The sequence below is a fragment of the Phyllobates terribilis genome, unplaced genomic scaffold (assembly GCF_046119375.1).
Source record: "Phyllobates terribilis strain yellow unplaced genomic scaffold, ASM4611937v1 Scaffold_7__3_contigs__length_470593459, whole genome shotgun sequence".
Classification (NCBI taxonomy): domain Eukaryota; kingdom Metazoa; phylum Chordata; class Amphibia; order Anura; family Dendrobatidae; genus Phyllobates; species Phyllobates terribilis.
The window spans coordinates 451,446,292-451,464,797 of NW_027362767.1; the positions used below are offsets into that span (position 1 = coordinate 451,446,292).

General features: G+C 46.6%; 2 protein-coding genes across 3 annotated transcripts in view; one reads left to right on the plus strand and one right to left on the minus strand.

Moving 5' to 3' along the window:
* ZDHHC9 (zDHHC palmitoyltransferase 9) overlaps positions 1-4,656 on the plus strand; it is a 55,267-nt gene extending 50,611 nt beyond the window's left edge. For both annotated transcript variants that reach the window (XM_073642183.1, XM_073642184.1), the window contains exon 10: positions 2,124-4,656. In XM_073642183.1, the coding sequence (XP_073498284.1) occupies positions 2,124-2,261 (138 nt within the window). In that variant the 3' untranslated portion in view covers positions 2,262-4,656. The remainder of the gene's footprint in view (positions 1-2,123) is intronic.
* Positions 4,657-6,657: 2,001 nt separating this feature from the next.
* Positions 6,658-18,506, minus strand: part of SASH3 (SAM and SH3 domain containing 3) — a 147,633-nt gene continuing 135,784 nt past the window's right edge. Inside the window, 8 exon segments of the mRNA XM_073638059.1 lie at positions 6,658-7,933; positions 8,726-8,876; positions 9,736-9,785; positions 9,788-9,904; positions 9,907-9,940; positions 12,254-12,405; positions 13,693-13,825; positions 16,218-16,370. Of these exon segments, the coding sequence (XP_073494160.1) occupies positions 7,704-7,933; positions 8,726-8,876; positions 9,736-9,785; positions 9,788-9,904; positions 9,907-9,940; positions 12,254-12,405; positions 13,693-13,825; positions 16,218-16,370 (1,020 nt within the window). The 3' untranslated portion in view covers positions 6,658-7,703.

Here is an 18,506-nt window from a genome sequence, read left to right on the forward strand (position 1 = left end):
GGGCGTCTCCTGTATATAATTATACATGTACAGCTGGTATAACCTGGGCGTCTCCTGTATATAATTATACATGTACAGCTGGTATAACATGGGCGTCTCCTGAATATAATTATACATGTACAGCTGGTATAACATGGGCGTCTCCTGAATATAATTATACATGTACAGCTGGTATAACCTGGGCATCTCCTGTATATTATATATGTACAGCTGGCATAACCTGGGCCTCTCCTGTATATAATTATATATGTACAGCCGGTATAACCTGGGCATATCCTGTATATAATTATATATGTACAGCTGGTATAACCTGGGCATATCCTGTATATAATTATATATGTGCAGCTGGCATAACCTGGGCCTCTCCTGTATATAATTATATATGTACAGCCGGTATAACCTGGGCATATCCTGTATATAATTATATATGTACAGCCGGTATAACCTGGGCATATCCTGTATATAATTATATATGTACAGCTGGTATAACCTGGGCATATCCTGTATATAATTATATATGTACAGCTGGTATAACCTGGGCATCTCCTGTATATAATTATATATGTACAGCTGGTATAACCTGGGCGTCTCCTGAATATAATTATACATGTACAGCTGGTATAACCTGGGCGTCTCCTGTATATAATTATATATGTACAGCTGGTTATAACCTGGGCGTCTCCTGTATATAATTATATATGTACAGCCGGTATAACCTGGGCATCTCCTGAATATAATTATACATGTACAGCTGGTATAACCTGGGCATCTCCTGAATATAATTATACATGTACAGCTGGTATAACCTGGGCGTCTCCTGAATATAATTATACATGTACAGCTGGTATAACCTGGGCGTCTCCTGTATATAATTATATATGTACAGCTGGTTATAACCTGGGCGTCTCCTGTATATAATTATATATGTACAGCCGGTATAACCTGGGCATCTCCTGTATATTATATATGTGCAGCTGGCATAACCTGGGCCTCTCCTGTATATAATTATATATGTACAGCCGGTATAACCTGGGCGTCTCCTGTATATAATTATATATGTGCAGCTGGCATAACCTGGGCCTCTCCTGTATATAATTATATATGTACAGCCGGTATAACCTGGGCATATCCTGTATATAATTATATATGTACAGCTGGTATAACCTGGGCATATCCTGTATATAATTATATATGTGCAGCTGGCATAACCTGGGCCTCTCCTGTATATAATTATACATGTACAGCTGGTATAACCTGGGCATCTCCTGTATATAATTATACATGTACAGCCGGTATAACCTGGGCATCTCCTGTATATTATATATGTGCAGCCGGTATAACCTGGGCGTCTCCTGTATATAATTATATATGTACAGCTGGTATAACCTGGGCCTCTCCTGTATATAATTATAGATGTACAGCCGGTATAACCTGGGCATCTCCTGTATATTATATATGTGCAGCCGGTATAACCTGGGCGTCTCCTGTATATAATTATATATGTGCAGCTGGCATAACCTGGGCGTCTCCTGTATATAATTATACATGTACAGCTGGTATAACCTGGGCGTCTCCTGTATATAATTATACATGTACAGCTGGTATAACCTGGGCGTCTCCTGTATATAATTATACATGTACAGCTGGTATAACCTGGGCGTCTCCTGTATATAATTATACATGTACAGCTGGTGTAACCTGGGTGTCTTCTGTATATAATTATATATGCACAGCCGGTATAACCTGGGCATCTCCTGAATATAATTATATATGTACAGCTGGTATAACCTGGGCATCTCCTGTATATAATTATATATGTACAGCTGGTATAACCTGGGCATCTCCTGTATATTATATATGTACAGCTGGCATAACCTGGGCCTCTCCTGTATATAATTATATATGTGCAGCTGGCATAACCTGGGCATCTCCTGTATATAATTATATATGTACAGCTGGTATAACCTGGGCATCTCATATAAATTATATACAAGACATGCCAAGGTTATACCAGCTGTACATGTATAATTATATACAGAGGATGCCCAGGTTATAGCAGCGGTAAATCATTATATAGTGCAGGTTGTACACCTTGGCTGACATCTTGGCTCCTATCTTCTTAGGTTTCCTCGGCTCCCTTGATGCCCAGTGAAGCCCCAGTAAAGCCCTCGGCACCGGACGGGCATACAGATGCCAACGCCCTGGAAATGGCCGTTCAGATCCCCAAAGAATCAGACTGCAATCAGGAGACGGAGAAGTAGATGCCCCGGGAAATCTCTCACTGAAGGAAGAATAATGTGACCGATCCGTGGAAGCAGCCGCTGGCCGTCGACGCCATTTTTCTTTAGTATTTGCTTGTGTTAATTCGGGAGGTGACGTCTCGTGAGATGAAGATTCATCCTAATCAGTCTGGGGAAAAAGCGCTCAATGGAATAATAATAATAATAAAAACCCAACAAAACAGACTTCCGGTGCTAGTGAAACCCGCCAATGACATTACCTGCGAGAGCGCGGCGGGGTGCCAAGCCGCCCGCCGCAGCACAGCGTCAAGTCTCCGCCGCCACGGGAGCTGGTTCTTCAAACTGTTCCTACAATCGTATTATGCACCCCCTGGACGAACAGTGGACAATATGGCCGAAGCCGGACATTAACGGGACCGTCTTATAGGGGCAAGTATGTGTCATGTGATTGGCACCTGACCTAAATAATATGCATTGCTTTTTACTTAATTTGCCTAAGACTGGAAGGACGAAGCTTCTGGTAAAGCCGAGATCTGTCTGCACCTCTTCCCGGAGGATTTGTGACTATGATCTGATTCTGAAGACCCCGATCATCAGTAGTCCACGCACAGGGCCCACCCCCCGCTCCACTCACCAGTCCTGGCGTCAGGTCATTCTTCTCCAGCTCATTCATTTCCGGACCGTAGATGTTTGGTTTAGTGATCACCGAACGCCGAGGAGCCGCCGTGTCTCTACACCGGTTTCATTTTAATAGACATTTTGTAAGGTCTGAAGTGCAACAAAATGTATCCTAGGACTATACGAAGTGTGGAATAATGGAAGAATTGTTTAAGTTATTTATTTGTTTATATGTTTGTTTTTGTCGTCTTTTATTTTCATTTTCTTTTCCCTTTTTTTTTTTCTTTGGACCCCCGCTAGAGAACGTTCATGGACACCTGACGAGTATTTCAGAATTATGTTGCTTCCTATTGATTTTCGGTGACTACAAAAATAAAACCGGCTCTGATATTTAATTTGGGGAGAGGCAGCCGTTCTCCCTGAGACCTCCATGTAGATTATTGGACTGTGCAGTAAAGCGTCCCCCGCTCCGGACCCTTGTGGCGACTTCTCTACATCATGGCACCGATTCACCTCCCTCATATCGATCCTCCAGATCATCCGTTCATTATTTCACTTGCATTTCTTTTTTTTTTTTTCATTCATCCTTGTGTTTTGCATCAGTCGTGAAAATCCCATAAAAAGCTGCAGAATATATATGACGTTTGCACCCCCAGAATTGGCCATCGCAGCCCCCAGGGTTGAGGACATTGGACTCTTCCTGCTTTTCTTTTGCGGTCAGGGCTGCAGGGAGGCGTCTTTTGACCATTTATGAACGGCTGGGAAGGATTAAAAAAATGTGGATGTCTAGACCCCTCTTCCCCAATCTGCACTTTAGGAGGCTTTTGAAAATATCCAGTTGCCATAATTCCCTTAAATCTGGAGAAAGGTCTGTCCTTGACTCTTTAGGACCAGGGCGCCATATCAAGGGCGCATTTAATCCTTTATGCTTGTTTCACGCACTTGTAGAGAGTGCGATGATTGCGGTGTGTAAAGCAGAGCTGCACTGCTACAATGTATCTTCTCGCACGAGAGGTCGGGTTATGGCGATGATCGCAAAGTGTAAAGGAGAGCTGCACTGCTACAATGTATCTTCTCACACGAGAGGTTGGGTTATGGCGATGATCGCGGTTTGTAACAGCAGAGCTGCACTGCTACAATGTATCTTCTCACACAAGCGGTCGGGTTATGGCGATGATCGCAGTCTGTAACAGCAGAGCTGCACTGCTACAATGTATCTTCTCGCACGAGTGGTCGGGTTATGGCGATGTTCGCAAAGTGTAAAGGAGAGCTGCACTGCTACAATGTATCTTCTCACACGAGAGGTTGGGTTATGGCGATGATCGCGGTGTGTTAAGCAGAGCTGCACTGCTACAATGTATCTTCTCATAGGAGAGGTTGGGTTATGGCAATGATTGCGGTGTGTTAAGCAGAGCTGCACTGCTACAATGTATCTTCTCATAGGAGAGGTTGGGTTATGGCAATGATTGCAGTGTGTTAAGCAGAGCTGCACTGCTACAATGTATCTTCTCACACGAGCTGTCGGGTTATGGCAATGATTGAGTGTGTAAAGCAGAGCTGCACTGCTACAATGTATCTTCTCACACGAGCTGTCGGGTTATGGCAATGATTGCGGTGTGTTACACTGCTACAATGTAGCTCTGCTTATCTTCTCATAGGAGAGGTCGGGTTATGGCAATGATTGCGGTGTGTAAAGCAGAGCTGCACTGCTACAATGTATCTTCTCATAGGAGAGGTTGGGTTATGGCAATGATTGCAGTGTGTTAAGCAGAGCTGCACTGCTACAATGTATCTTCTCGTACCAGAGGTCGGGTTATGCTGGAGAATTGACCCTACACTGTAACCACTGGGGGTAGCCTGCTGTTACACTGGATTGATCCTCATTATTCAGTACTCTGCCCATAGACACATCTGCCACTGATCTGCAGATAATTATCTCGTGGCTATGACCGGCTTATAGATTTTAATCGGCGTTCTCTTCCAACATGTCATTGGATAGGTAAAGCTGGAGTCTCGTTATGAGGAACGTTCACATCTTAACATTGTGCCATTAGATATAAAAAAGTTAGGCTTTTCCACATGCATTACATAACCGGAGTTGCACCATATGCTTTTACTCCAGAGCTGAATTCACAGTTTTTCGAGATGGGGGTCGGACACTTTAATTTTCCCTCTTCTGATCACTATATGAAGACTGGTGTGAAGATGACTCTTTCCAGACACTGAACGAGCAGGTATTTAGACTTCTGCTTCGAAGCTGCAGAACTGTGAATGCAGCTCTGGAGTAGGATACACTGAGGATCTGGATGGTGTTCAGAGGTGGACGGGTCATTATGACAGATCGGACTGTGTGACTACGGCCGATATAAAGTAAAGATGCTTTCTAGTTACCTATCCTGCCCATTAGAGACAGCCGGTAGACCGCCCCTGCTCCCGACATCCACCAATGTGTGAAATCGTCATGGTATCGCCATTTATCGTGTTGTATGCATCGAAAACTGATACAATCTGTATTCTGACCCCCCCCCCCTGACTGCACACGCTGAACGTGCAGGACCCCCGGGCCCCAGCGAGACTCTGATTCCTGCTGGTGGGAAGCGTTGGTTTTTGTTCCTTCTCTCAGGTATTTTGTTCCATGAGTTGATCTTGAACATTTATGGAGCACTTTTGTTCAGGTTCCCTCCTGCATCTTTTGGGGGGGGGGGGGGGATGGAGGCGTGTGAGGCGCCATCATTGATTGCATTTCCCGCCGTACCACCCCCGTCCGTTCACTGCGTCGTGACCTGAAAGGATAAGGGCTCATACGTAATATTCACCCCGTGCAAAAACCGCTACTGGCCGTAATCCGGAATCCCATCCTGCGATAACAGCAAAAAGCTATTTTATTGACTGAATAAAGAAATGGCTAAAAAACGTGTGCGGCTCCGTTATTCTGTGTCTCATGGGTGATAACTGGTTACAAAGTAGCCTGAAGAGGACTCCAAGAGCATAAGACTGGAAAAAAGGCTATGGTTTCTTTATGGGGCAAATTGTGTCACAATTGTGCAGAGTTTCTCTTCTTAGTTTTCAGAAAAAAAGAAGGGGCAATTTTTTTTTATTTTTTTTTTTAAAGTGTTTGTACTCTTTCTAGTGTGTGCATAAATAGATGTATGTGCATATATGTGTAAGTATATATATATATATATATTTATAAAAATGTATACACACTAAAAAAATGCAGGCAAACTTTTCTCTTAATATCTATATTATACTGTGCATAGGCCGGTACGGAAAAAGTGCTACCGATGAAACTACAGCAAAAAGACCCAAAAGGGCACCAGGTCCTAATGTGTAACTAAATCTCCCGGATTCCTCACTTGCTCGAATAGTAGAGAACAGCAATGAGGAGGATCATAAATCTATAATGGTATTGCCTAAAGAACCAGAAGTGGTGGACAGTAAGTCAATGAAGTGTTAATTACTCCAGACGTAATACATATAGACACAGTTCAAATGACAGTGGTCGTCACAATTCATGTAACTGTGATACATACAATATCTAGGATCTGGTACAAGGATCCACCCAGAATGTAGATCCCACATGTTGGTTTGTGATCCGCTCTACAACCACAATGTGATTTTTAGAGACTGAGTCCATATCCGATAAATCACTTCAGCCGTCGTCTTCTACTGGATGGAGAACTGACAGATACATCGACATAATGTGAATCAGAAGGCAACATGATACAGAAGACTCGGAAAACATCATCATTGTCTTTATTCTTAGGTAGAAATAGAAAGTAACAATTCACTGACTTTGTACAACGTCTGCAGAACGTTTGTGAATATACAATGTATCTGTATGTAGAAGAAATGAAATATGTCTGATAAGAAAGGAAAAACCTCAGAAGAAAGAAAGGAAAAACCTCAGAAGAAATGTCTAATCTTCTACCTGCAAAGGTTATATTGTGGATGGCGGGTGGTCTAGTCTTCAGCCCTGCTCTGGGGTCTCGGCAGTCTACGTCCCCTGTGTCTTTTGGCTTTCAGATCCTTTTCATGGTGAATCAAAATTGACCAAACAGTAAAACCCATCAGACATTGGATCACGTTCTTCAAATTCCAAGAAATTTTGGTAAATTGGATAATGATGTTCTTTGGACTTTTGGAAGCAAATGAGATTGACAGAGTTAATTTTTTTTTTTGGGGGATATTTTATGCAATGTCTCTTTAGATAGGAAAAACTAGAACCTTCGTTCATTAATACGAGTGTGAAGGTGTGTGATCTCGGCGAGGATATTTCAGAAAAGTCCATGACTACCGGTGGTGAAGTGACCTCCGTGATGGAGATCTCACAAGCTTTTGCTTGATACAGGATAACATTAATGGGGTTATCCAAGATTTAAAAAAAAAATGCGGTAATGGCAACAAATGAGTTAAAACTTTAAAATTAGACATTATAATAACCCCCTCCCCCACCCTCAGTCACTCCAGCACTTAGTGGTCCCTGCCGGTCCTGCAGCCATGTCATCACATACATCATTCATGACTGGCTTTCCTTGTACATTTCAGCATGGCTTCTGTGGTCAGTGACTGGCTGCAGCGGTCACACAAGAGTTTCTTCCTAGAGAGGTTTTACTTCATGTGAGCAGAACCGCAGGACCAGGAACAGTCAGTACAAAAACATCCACAACAATATCAAAAATAAAACCTATAAGAGTCGACACAACGATTTGAATCACATTCGGTGAACGCTGTTTGGTCTTCACATCCGAGAGTTTCGTCTCCTCGGAACCAAACTATTTTTCCTTGATGTTTCTTCGCTCTTTGATCTCTCTGTGGTTGTCTACAAGCTCCTGGTGGCAGGTATCATCCGTCTTGGCTGGTGACTTCTGCCGGCTGCTCGGTCTCCGTATGCTTCTTGATAATAGAGTCATCTAAGGACAATCCTTGAAAGTTCTGCTCTGTGCTGTTGATGTCGGACTCATCTCGGCTGTTCTCCAGGTTCTCCGGTCCCTCGTAACAGCCCGAGTCTCGGGGAAGGTGACCGTCTTGACTCACGGATGATGTCTCCGCTACCTCTTCATGTTCGCTGCCGGCTGCAAGAAACAAATTATCAGTCAAGAGGCAAGGCGTGTAAAGAAAGTTTCTAATCCTTCAGATTCAGTTTCTTCTAGGAAAATAATTAGTATTCCTGAGAATTTCCATCCCTTTAGCCCCTTAATCGTCAATAATTCTCTTTCTTTTTTGCACCCATTAAGGGGCCTCATGCATCAGAGCTGCGGTTTTACAATTGCTGTGACATAAGACGTACGATGGGGGTTTTACTGGGTGGAAACGGTGTTGAAGAGGAGGATGATAAATGCAGGAAAGAGACTTCCAGCTTCTACATAGAGCAGAGAAAAGAGAAGAATTATCTGGGTAGAAAGGCAAAATGAGCAATTGTAAGTGCACAGTGCTGTATAATATGATGACTGCAATATATTAAGGTAAAACCTTTGATGGGAGGAGGAGGAGGAGGAGGGCTGCTTTAATGATATCTAAGCTCCTGCTCTTATACTGCAAGGTTGTCATCGTACATAAAAAAAAAAAAAGCGCGACCTCCAAAACATATTACTAATATCTACTCTGACCTACAGTGATTACTCTTTCTTTCAGGAATCTGACCGATAGTTCTGGCAACACAGGGGGCATTGTTAACTCATCATTCTGGCCACCTTACGGCTAGTGATACCAGAATGGACCCCTAACCCCATCCGGCCTCTGGACCCTTCATCACTCTAGGTCCTGTCCTCCTCCCTCTTTGCGTCCACCCCATTGTTTCCTCCAGGAGCAGGACCTTACAAGATCTCGTGCTGCTCCCCTACGCGCGTCACATAATGTTTCCTTACTGTCATAGTCCAGCAGGAATTCAGCGGCGGTGAGGAGCTTGACGACGTGCTGCGGGTCCGTTATATTCAGCTCCAGTAGATGACTCTCCGTCAGATCCTTAAAGTCTTCAGTCGTCTGGTAGCCGTTGAGCATGAGGGTTGCAATATGTTCCTGTTAATAAAAACAAGATGATAATCCTAGAGACGAAGCAATACCTGTCTATGGGAGGTCGGACAGATACAGCAGCACGGTGATAGTTAGTGGGGGAGACCAACTCCACCATACATGAACCAACAAAAAAGAGCAGCGGGCAATGCAATCCCATAAAACAACAGAAGGGTCCTGAAAACTGATGTCTCAAGTGGCTCCAAACCTATAGGGCCCATGAAGAAAGAGCTCCTAATCTCCAACAAGCCCTTACACTTTTGGCCCTGCATCTCCTTCCGTGCCACAATAGCCAAAAGGTAACATCCTGATATATGGTAATGTTGAGTTATGGCCAAAACCATTAGAAGGGGGACCCCCATTTGGATTCCTGGTATGGACCACACTTTCTTCTATTCTTCCCTTTGCGCATATGAACATTTCTTTTAAAGGGTAACACAAACTTAAAGGAATATTCCAGACTGCGCAAGTGATCATCTGTCCACTGGACTCTTAGATCGGTGTGGATGTGACTGGTGGGACCCAGACTGATCACCATAGCGGGGGGCCACAAGACTGCAGCAAGGGAGAGGTGAATGGGTTATCGGGATGCTTGTGCACCCTGCCATTCCCCTCCAAGTCTATGGTACAGAAGATAAGAAGTTACCCAAGATATGCTCTATGCTCTGCTATCCTAGATGTAGATGCAGAGGTGGGCGGCCATTCAACTTCTCCTGGACGTGGTTTTATGACCAGCAGAGGACGAGGGACAGAATTCCTCCATTCTGGTGTTCAGCAAGGTGCAATGGGTGGGACGAACACCGACCATGCCCATCACCACTGATTCATCACCCCTAAAAACAGCAGAGAGGAGGTAAAGTCTGACCTGCATGTTAATCCTTTCCAGCAGTTCCTGTAGACTCTTCGGCTGGGATTTTTGCTCCGACAATGTGTCCGGACTCTTTTTGGGTGAACAATTTCTTCGGGAAGAATATCAACATAGATGAACTTGAAGGATCCCACCTTGTTCTTTAGCATTCCTGTCCAGGTGCCAACGGCGGTTTCTCAATTATCTCGATGATGTCTCCCACCTGAAAGACCATAAAAGACAAATCAGTCCGGTCCATTAATGTGATAAGATCTCTCAAGAACCAGCACCGAGCCTCTGCATGAACGGGTTACACCATGGGTGAGGTACACACAGCTGCCCCCTACCGTCCCTACTTATCGTTCCCACCTCCTTCCCTGACTTACTCCTTCTTGGCTGATTCTCCTGAACCCCTCCCGTCTCTGCCAAATTCTTTGACAAGGACTTTGAGCCCGATTCATTGTTGCGTTTACTCTTTTTTTTTTTGTCAAGTTTTTGTTGTTTTACAAATATTTTTCATTTGCACCAAATTCTTCTCTTAATTTCTACTTTTCCTAAAGTCTATTTTATATGTGTCCTTTTTTTATTATTATTTGTGGGGAACGGGGTGTTGAGGTTTTAGATGTTATCAGCTGATCATCAATTTGGACTATTTAAAAAGTCACAACATTTTTTGAACCAATGTTCCCAGCAGCGCGCGCTTCCCCTCCCCCTCCTCCTCCTCTTCCCCTCTTCCTCCTCCTCTTCCCCCTCCTCCTCTTCCCTCCTCCCCTCCTCCTCCTCCTTCCCCCCCTCCTCCTCCTCTTCCCCTCCTCCTCCTCTTCCCCTCCTCCTCTCCCCTTCCCCTCCTCCTCTTCCCCTCCCCCTCCTCCTCCTCCTCCCTCCCCCTCCCCCTCCTCTTCCTCTTCCCCTCCTCTTCCTCTTCCCCTCCTCTTCCTCTTCCCTCCTCTCCCTTCCTCCTCTTCCCTTCCCTCCTCTTCCTCCTCCCTCCTCTCCTCTTCCCCTCCTCTTCCTCTTCCCTCCTCTTCCTCTTCCCCTCCTCTTCCTCTTCCCCTCCTCTTCCTCTTCCCTCCTCTTCCTCTCCTCTTCCTCTTCCCCTCCTCCTCCTCTTCCCCTCCTCCTCCTTCCCCTCCTCCTCCTCCTCCCTCCTCTCCTCCTCCCCTCCTCCTCCTCCTCTTCCCTCCTCCTCCTCCTCTTCCCCTCCTCCTCCTCCTCTTCCCCTCCTCCTCCTCCTCTTCCCTCCTCCTCCTCCTCTTCCTCTCCTCCTCCTCCTCCTCTTCCTCTCCTCCTCCTCCTCCTCCTCTTCCCCTCCTCCTCCTCCTCTTCTTCCCCTCCTCCTCCTCCTCTTCTTCCCCTCCTCCTCCTCCTCTTCTTCCCCTCCTCCTCCTCCTCTTCCCCTCCTCCTCCTCCTCTTCCCCTCCTCCTCCTCCTCTTCCCCTCCTCCTCCTCCTCTTCCCCTCCTCCTCCTCCTCCTCTTCCCCTCCTCCTCCTCCTCTTCCCCTCCTCCTCTTCCCCTCCTCCTCCTCCTCTTCCCCTCCTCCTCCTCCTCCTCCCCCTCTTCCCCCTCTTCCCCTCCTCCTCTTCCCCCTCTTTCTCCCCCTCTTTCTCCCCCTCTTTCTCCCCCTCTTTCTCCCCCTCTTTCTCCCCCTCTTTCTCCCCCTTCTTTCTCCCCCTTCTTTCTCCCCCTTCTTTCTCCCCCTTCTTTCTCCCCCTTCTTTCTCCCCCTTCTTTCTCCCCCTTCTTTCTCCCCCTTCTTTCTCCCCCTTCTTTCTCCCCCTTCTTTCTCCCCCTTCTTTCTCCCCCTTCTCTTTCCCCCCCCCCTCTTTCCCCCCCCCTCTTTCCCCCCCCCCTCTTTCCCCCCCCCCTCTTTCCCCCCGAAAGTTTTGCACAATTATTTTTTTATTCTGCTCAAAATTCACAAACTCAGTGCACTGTGTGTTTTGGAGAATTTGGCACAAAAAATATCAATAAATACAAAGACATAAAAAAGTAGAAAAGTAACTTAAAAAATGCAAATGATGAAATTGTCTCTTTGTGTCAATTAAAAGGGGCTGACATGGAATCCCGCTCCCAATCAAGCAGGTGACACGGCTCATTTTATTACGCTCATAATCTCTCCCAAATTGGAGTTATTTAAACCCTATAACCCCGACATAGGAACAGCGCAGCAGGAGTGGGATTTAGTGTATTGCTGCACTGAAAAATTGCCTTATAGAATGAGGATTCTCCTTACAGGCGACTATAGTGTCTATGGTGTCCAGAGACGTGGGGAAGGGGGGCACCGCTCCGTCCTGCCAAGGACACAACACTCTCCATCATCCTAGTGGATGTGTGCATCCTGCCTATCTGGTCTCCTGCAGTAATAGACGGCATTCAGTCATTAGTAGTCTTGTTTCCTTCATGACCCAGGTTGATATTTTTACAAATCTAAATGCAAGTGAGTGACCCTATAAGAGAAGGAGTCCACGTGCGATATTCTAACATCCACCATATTACTTCTTATTCTCTCTGGCGCAGGTTACAGCGGCATTCTTACTCTGAGCTTCAGGGAATCCTTTTCATAAGGACTTGGTGTGAAGTCTGTATGGACTTTTGCTTTTCCACAGAATGGACCGGTATAGGGAGGAGAGAGGTTCTCCATATTGATGCTGTCTCTATTACTATATAAAGGGCTGCACAGCTCGCTGCCTGGAGAGAAACACACAGAGAAGGGTTAATAGCGGCTCATTACAACAGCCAGCATTTCTATGCAAAGATAGCAGACACAGGAGCAATCAGAGATTGGATGAGATACAATCGACTCCTGATGCGTTACAATAGACGTTCTGTGTTTGGGGGATCGGATATTGGGGTCCCTTGGCCAATCAGAGATTTTGTGTTCGTTGGACCTCAGCAGTGATCTCAGACGCCGATCCAGGGATCATTCTCCACATCCAGATCCGCTGCTTCTCCACATCCAGAACTGATGAAGCCATGGGAGCCAGCGCCGGCTCAGAACGCGTCACTCCACGGCCGGAGCCATGGGAGCCAGCGCCGGCTCGGAACGCGTCACTCCACGGCCGGAGCCATAGGAGCCAGCGCCGACTCGGGACGCGTCACTCCACGGCCGGAGCCATGGGAGCCTGCACCGCCTCGGGACGCGTCACTCCACGGCCGGAGCCATGGGAGCCAGCGCCGGCTCGGGACGCGTCACTCCACGGCCGGAGCCATGGGAGCCAGCACCGGCTCGGGACGCGTCACTCCACGGCCGGAGCCATGGGAGCATGCGCTGGCTCAGAACGCGTCACTCCACAGCCGAAGCCATGAGAGCCAGCGCCGGCTCAGAACGCGTCACTCCACAGCCGGAGCCATGGGAGCCTGCGCCGGCTCGGAACGCGTCACTCCACGGCCGGAGCCATGGGAGCCTGCGCCGCCTCAGGACGCGTCACTCCAAGGCCGGAGCCATGGGAGCCTGCGCCGGCTCGGGACGTGTCACTCCACGGCCGGAGCCATGGGAGCCAGCGCCGGCTCGGGACGCGTCACTCCACGGCCGGAGCCATGGGAGCCAGCACCGGCTCAGGACGCGTCACTCCACGGCCGGAGCCATGGGAGCCTGCGCCGGCTCAGAATGCGTCACTCCACAGCTGGAGCCATGGGAGCCAGCACCGGCTCGGGACGCGTCACTTTTACAGAATTGGAAGCTTTTATGATAAAAAGGATGAAGATGTCGCCCAACCAGAAGCAAAGACCGGCATCGGAACGAGGGAACGTGTGTAACAATGTGTCGTTTATTTACACTTTACTCCTCTATTCCATCATGTATCCAATTCAACAATGAAGAATTTTGTGAAAGGTCGTCACTACACAAAGAAAGGTGAAATCCGAACTGTCCTGAGGGATGATGGGAATTGAAGACGTAATATTGAAGATTATTGCACCTTCCTTTCATGCCAGTATTAATAATGATGTTTGATGTACAAAGTTTACTGAACTCACCACCGGACGTCTGTCTGCTGACTGCTGCGTGATGATGGTTGTCTTCGGGAGCTGGGAATGGTCTTGGAAAGCCTCCATCCATGCTCCCGTCTGGGGAAACTGGTGACATAGACCCTTGTTCTCCATGTTCTCCCTACAACAGAACAAGATTAAAAGTGAAATATCTAAAATGCATAAAATGTGCACAGTTTATATATAGAAAATAAAAGAAATGACAGACAAATGGGAAGCACAAATATTAATGTTTAAAATTTCTCTATTCAGGGAGCTCCCCCTAGTGGTGACTGCAGGCAGAACCTAATCATGTTTCTCTGTATACAGGGAGCTCCCCCTAGTGGTGGCTGCAGACAGAATCTTATCATGTATCTCTGTATACAGGGAGCTCCCCCTAGTGGTGGCTGCAGACAGGATCTTATCATGTATCTCTGTATACAGGGAGCTCCTCCTAGTGGTGGCTGCAGACAGGATCTGATCATGTATCTCTGTATACAGGGAGCTCCCTCTAGTGATGGCTGCAGACAGGATCTTATCATGTATCTGTATACAGGGAGCTCCCCCTAGTGGTGGCTGCAGACAGAATCTTATCATGCATCTCTGTATACAGGGAGCTCCCCCTAGTGGTGGCTACAGACAGGATCTTATCATGTATCTCTGTATACAGGGAGCTCCCCCTAGTGGTGGCTGCAGACAGAATCTTATCATGTATCTCTGTATACAGGGAGCTCCCCCTAGTGGTGGCTGCAGACAGAATCTTATCATGTATCTCTGTATACAGGGATCTCCCCCTAGTGATGGCTGCAGACAGAATCTTATCATGCATCTCTGTATACAGGGAGCTCCCCCTAGTGGTGACTGCAGGCAGAACCTAATCATGTTTCTCTGTATACAGGGAGCTCCCCCTAGTGGTGGCTGCAGACAGAATCTAATCATGTATCTCTGTATACAGGGAGCTCCCCCTAGTGGTGGCTGCAGACAGGATCTTATCATGTATCTCTGTATACAGGGAGCTCCTCCTAGTGGTGGCTGCAGACAGGATCTTATCATGTATCTCTGTATACAGGGAGCTCCCTCTAGTGATGGCTGCAGACAGGATCTTATCATGTATCTGTATACAGGGAGCTCCCCCTAGTGGTGGCTGCAGACAGAATCTTATCATGCATCTCTGTATACAGGGAGCTCCCCCTAGTGGTGGCTACAGACAGGATCTTATCATATATCTCTGTATACAGGGAGCTCCCCCTAGTGGTGGCTGCAGACAGAATCTTATCATGTATCTCTGTATACAGGGAGCTCCCCCTAGTGGTGGCTGCAGTCAGGATCTTATCATGTATCTCTGTATACAGGGAGCTCCCCCTAGTGGTGACTGCAGACAGAATCTTATCATGTATCTCTGTATACAGGGAGCGCCCCCTAGTGGTGGCTGCAGATAGGATCTTATCATGTATCTCTGTATACAGGGAGCTCCCCCTAGTGGTGGCTTCAGACAGGATCTTATGTATCGCTGTATACAGGAGCTCCCCCTAGTGGTGGCTGCAATCAGGATCTTATGTATCTCTGTATACAGGGAGCTCCCCCTAGTGGTGGCTGCAGGCAGGATCTTATCATGTATCTCTGTATACAGGGAGCTCCCTGTATTGGTAACTGCAGACAGGATCTTATCATGTATATCTGTATACAGGAAGCTCCCCCTAGTGGTGGCTGCAGACAGGATCTTATCATGTATCTCTGTATACAGGGAGCTCCCCCTAGTAGTGGCTGCAGATAGGATCTTATCATGTATCTCTGTATACAGGGAGCTCCCCCTAGTGGTGGCTGCAGATAGGATCTTATCATGTATCTCTGTATACAGGGAGCTCCCCCTATTGGTAACTGCAGACAGAATCTTATCATGTATCTCTGCATACAGGGAGCTCCCCCTAGTGGTGGCTGCAGACAGGATCTTATCATGTATCTCTATATACAGGGAGCTCCCCCTAGTGGTGGCTACAGACAGAATGTTATCATGTATCTCTGTATACAGGGAGCTCCCTCTAGTGGTGGCTACAGACAGAATCTTATCATGTATCTCTGTATACAGGGAGCTCCCCCTAGTGGTGGCTGCAGACAGAACCTTATAATGTATCTTTGTCTGCAGGGAGCTCCTCCTGGTGGTGGCTTTAGGTATATATACTCCTATTATATAACTTTCTGCAGAGGATTATGATCTTTGTATAAGAAAAAAAACAAAACTCTGTTCTATATAAGGATATATTAAATAATTATGCAGTGCCAAAATTTCGATGCGTGTGAATGGAGATCAAGGTTACCCTATTACCCACAGCACAGTTCAGAAGAGCACGATTTTTGCGGTAAGAATCTGAGTCAGAGGGTGCTGATCCAGGATGGCCTCATAATAACCTTTGGTTTCGATGGTCATATGACCACAGATATGAGGCTTCTCTCCATTGAAATGAATGAGTGCAGGAAAGGACAATTGGGGCAGCAGTCATCACATCATACAGTTCAGTCACGCATCTTATTCTCACCATTTCATCAGCCATCGCCTTCATCATAGCTTTCCCTGACTTCCTGTTCATTGTCCGAGATATAACTGCTCGCCATTTCTTGCTGAACTTTCCTCCGCTAGTTTTACCTTCTTCTGCTGCTTGAGCATCAGATGGATTCTCATTTTCAGGGATCTACAGTGAAAAAAAATCAGAAATAAAAGAAATTAATAATTTGAATTAAATAATATTTAGTATAAAGAGCAGGAAGCAGTTGGATTATATAACGTAGATGATCCTGGCAAAATCTCTTCATGCAGCTGTCGTCAAATGATAATGTCTGCAGTCACCACTAGAGGGAGCTCATTGTAGACAGAGTTACTATTGTATCTATGAGAAATGTGTACCTGCCATATAAGTGGAGCACAGCAGGTGGGGCTCTTACAATGGGTTGTTCTAAATTCCCACACAGTTATAGAGTAGTGATGGGCGAGCACTAAAATGCTCGGGTGCTCGTTGCTCGGGGCAAGCACATTGGAATACTCGGGTGCTCGACCCGAGCAACGAGCCCAAAGTAAGTCTATGGGAAACTCGAGCATTTTTCAGGCGGCTCCCCCCGACGGTCTGCAGAGGGCCTAAATATTGCACAAATCAATGGGAACAGTGCTCAAATGACATGGGAACAGCATGGGGAAGACCCCTGGAAGCATTTCCGACTCCCAGGTCACTGCTGTCAGCAACGTGGGCAGAATATTACGCCACTTTTACGGACTCACAATGAAACATACAAAAACAATAACAAAATGGAATTTTCTAGGAATTATGTTAAGGAACATCCTTTCCAGGGTAATGACTTGTATATAAGGCAAAATAAATAACCAAAACCAAAAATACGCCTCCACACCTTCGGCTATGTTCACATGTAGCGTTTTTGATGCATTTTTACACTTTTGCATTTCTTTCAACCAAGACAAATGCATTCACCAGGAAATGTCATTTTAACATTTTACAATCTTATCTGGCCATGTGGTGTGTGACACATCATCAGACACATCATGTTTCATTTATGAAGGAGGGACTCTAAAAGTCACAAAGCCTATTTTCATAGGGCCATCAGGCGGCCTTTACTATTCTTAAAGGGCCAGCAGTCGGCCCTCACTATTCTTAGAGAGCCATCAGCCGGCTATGTTTTATTGTTCCCATTACTAAAGAGTGGGTCTCCTATACTGTTATTGTGTATGCAGTGAGTGGCAGGGTTGCCCAAAATTTGGACGCACCCCAATACCCCTTTGAAGAGACTTAGAGGAGGGACTCCTGAAAACAATGTTCCCATTATTAGGAAGTGGGTCTCCCATTGTGTTTGCCTATGCAGTGAATGCAAGGGCTGCCAAAAATTGGGAGGCACTCTGCCCCTTGGAAGAGACGTGGAGGAGGGCCTCATAAAAAAAATGTGCCCTATACTTGCAATGCCCATGCACTAAGTGTATGGGCTGACAAACATTTACCCCTTGGGGGGGTATACATGAACATACTGTATAAAAAAATTTTTTTACGGGTATCATAAACACTCTTTAAAAAAATTATGTGGGTGTTGCATCACGGACCACGGTCACCCTGGTGATATGGTGGTGGAGGATGAGGAGAAGGAGGAGGAAAAGAGCAAATAGCCAAAATCAGGAAGCGTATATCCACGTGTGGGTGTGAAGAGGTGCATGGGAATACACCTCCCAAGAAAAGACACTGGATTTGAGTTTATGTTATGCTGCTATCATTCGGTGGTGTTGAGAAGTCTGGCCCAATCCAGCCCTTGTTCATTTTTATAAGAGTCAGCCTGTCAGCATTTTCAGTTGACAGGCGGATGCGCTTATCAGTTATAATTCCACCAGCGGCACTAAAAACCCGCTCTGACGAAACGCTAGCGGCAGGGCAGGCTAGGACCTCCAAGGCATAGAGATCCAGTTCATTCCACGTATACAGCTTGGATACTCAATAATTATAAGGCACAGAGGAATCACGGAGGACATTGGTACGGTCAGCAAGGTACTCCCTCAGCATCTTCCCAAACTTTGCACCCCTTGTGAGAGTACCCCGCGCCTCAGGGCCTGTGAGATGGGAGGGTCTGAGAAAACTCTCCCAGAACTTTGACAGTGTTCCCCTGCCTCTGCTGGATTGAAGTTGTGTCTCTCTCGCCTGTACTCTGTAGCATCGGCGTCTCTGCCTTCTGCCAGGCAAAGACGCCGTCCCTCTCACCGCTGCGTCCTCCAGCGCTCCTCTTCTTGCTTCTGCTGCCGGCGCGCGCAGCTTCCCGGGCACTGTGCTTAGGGCGCGCGC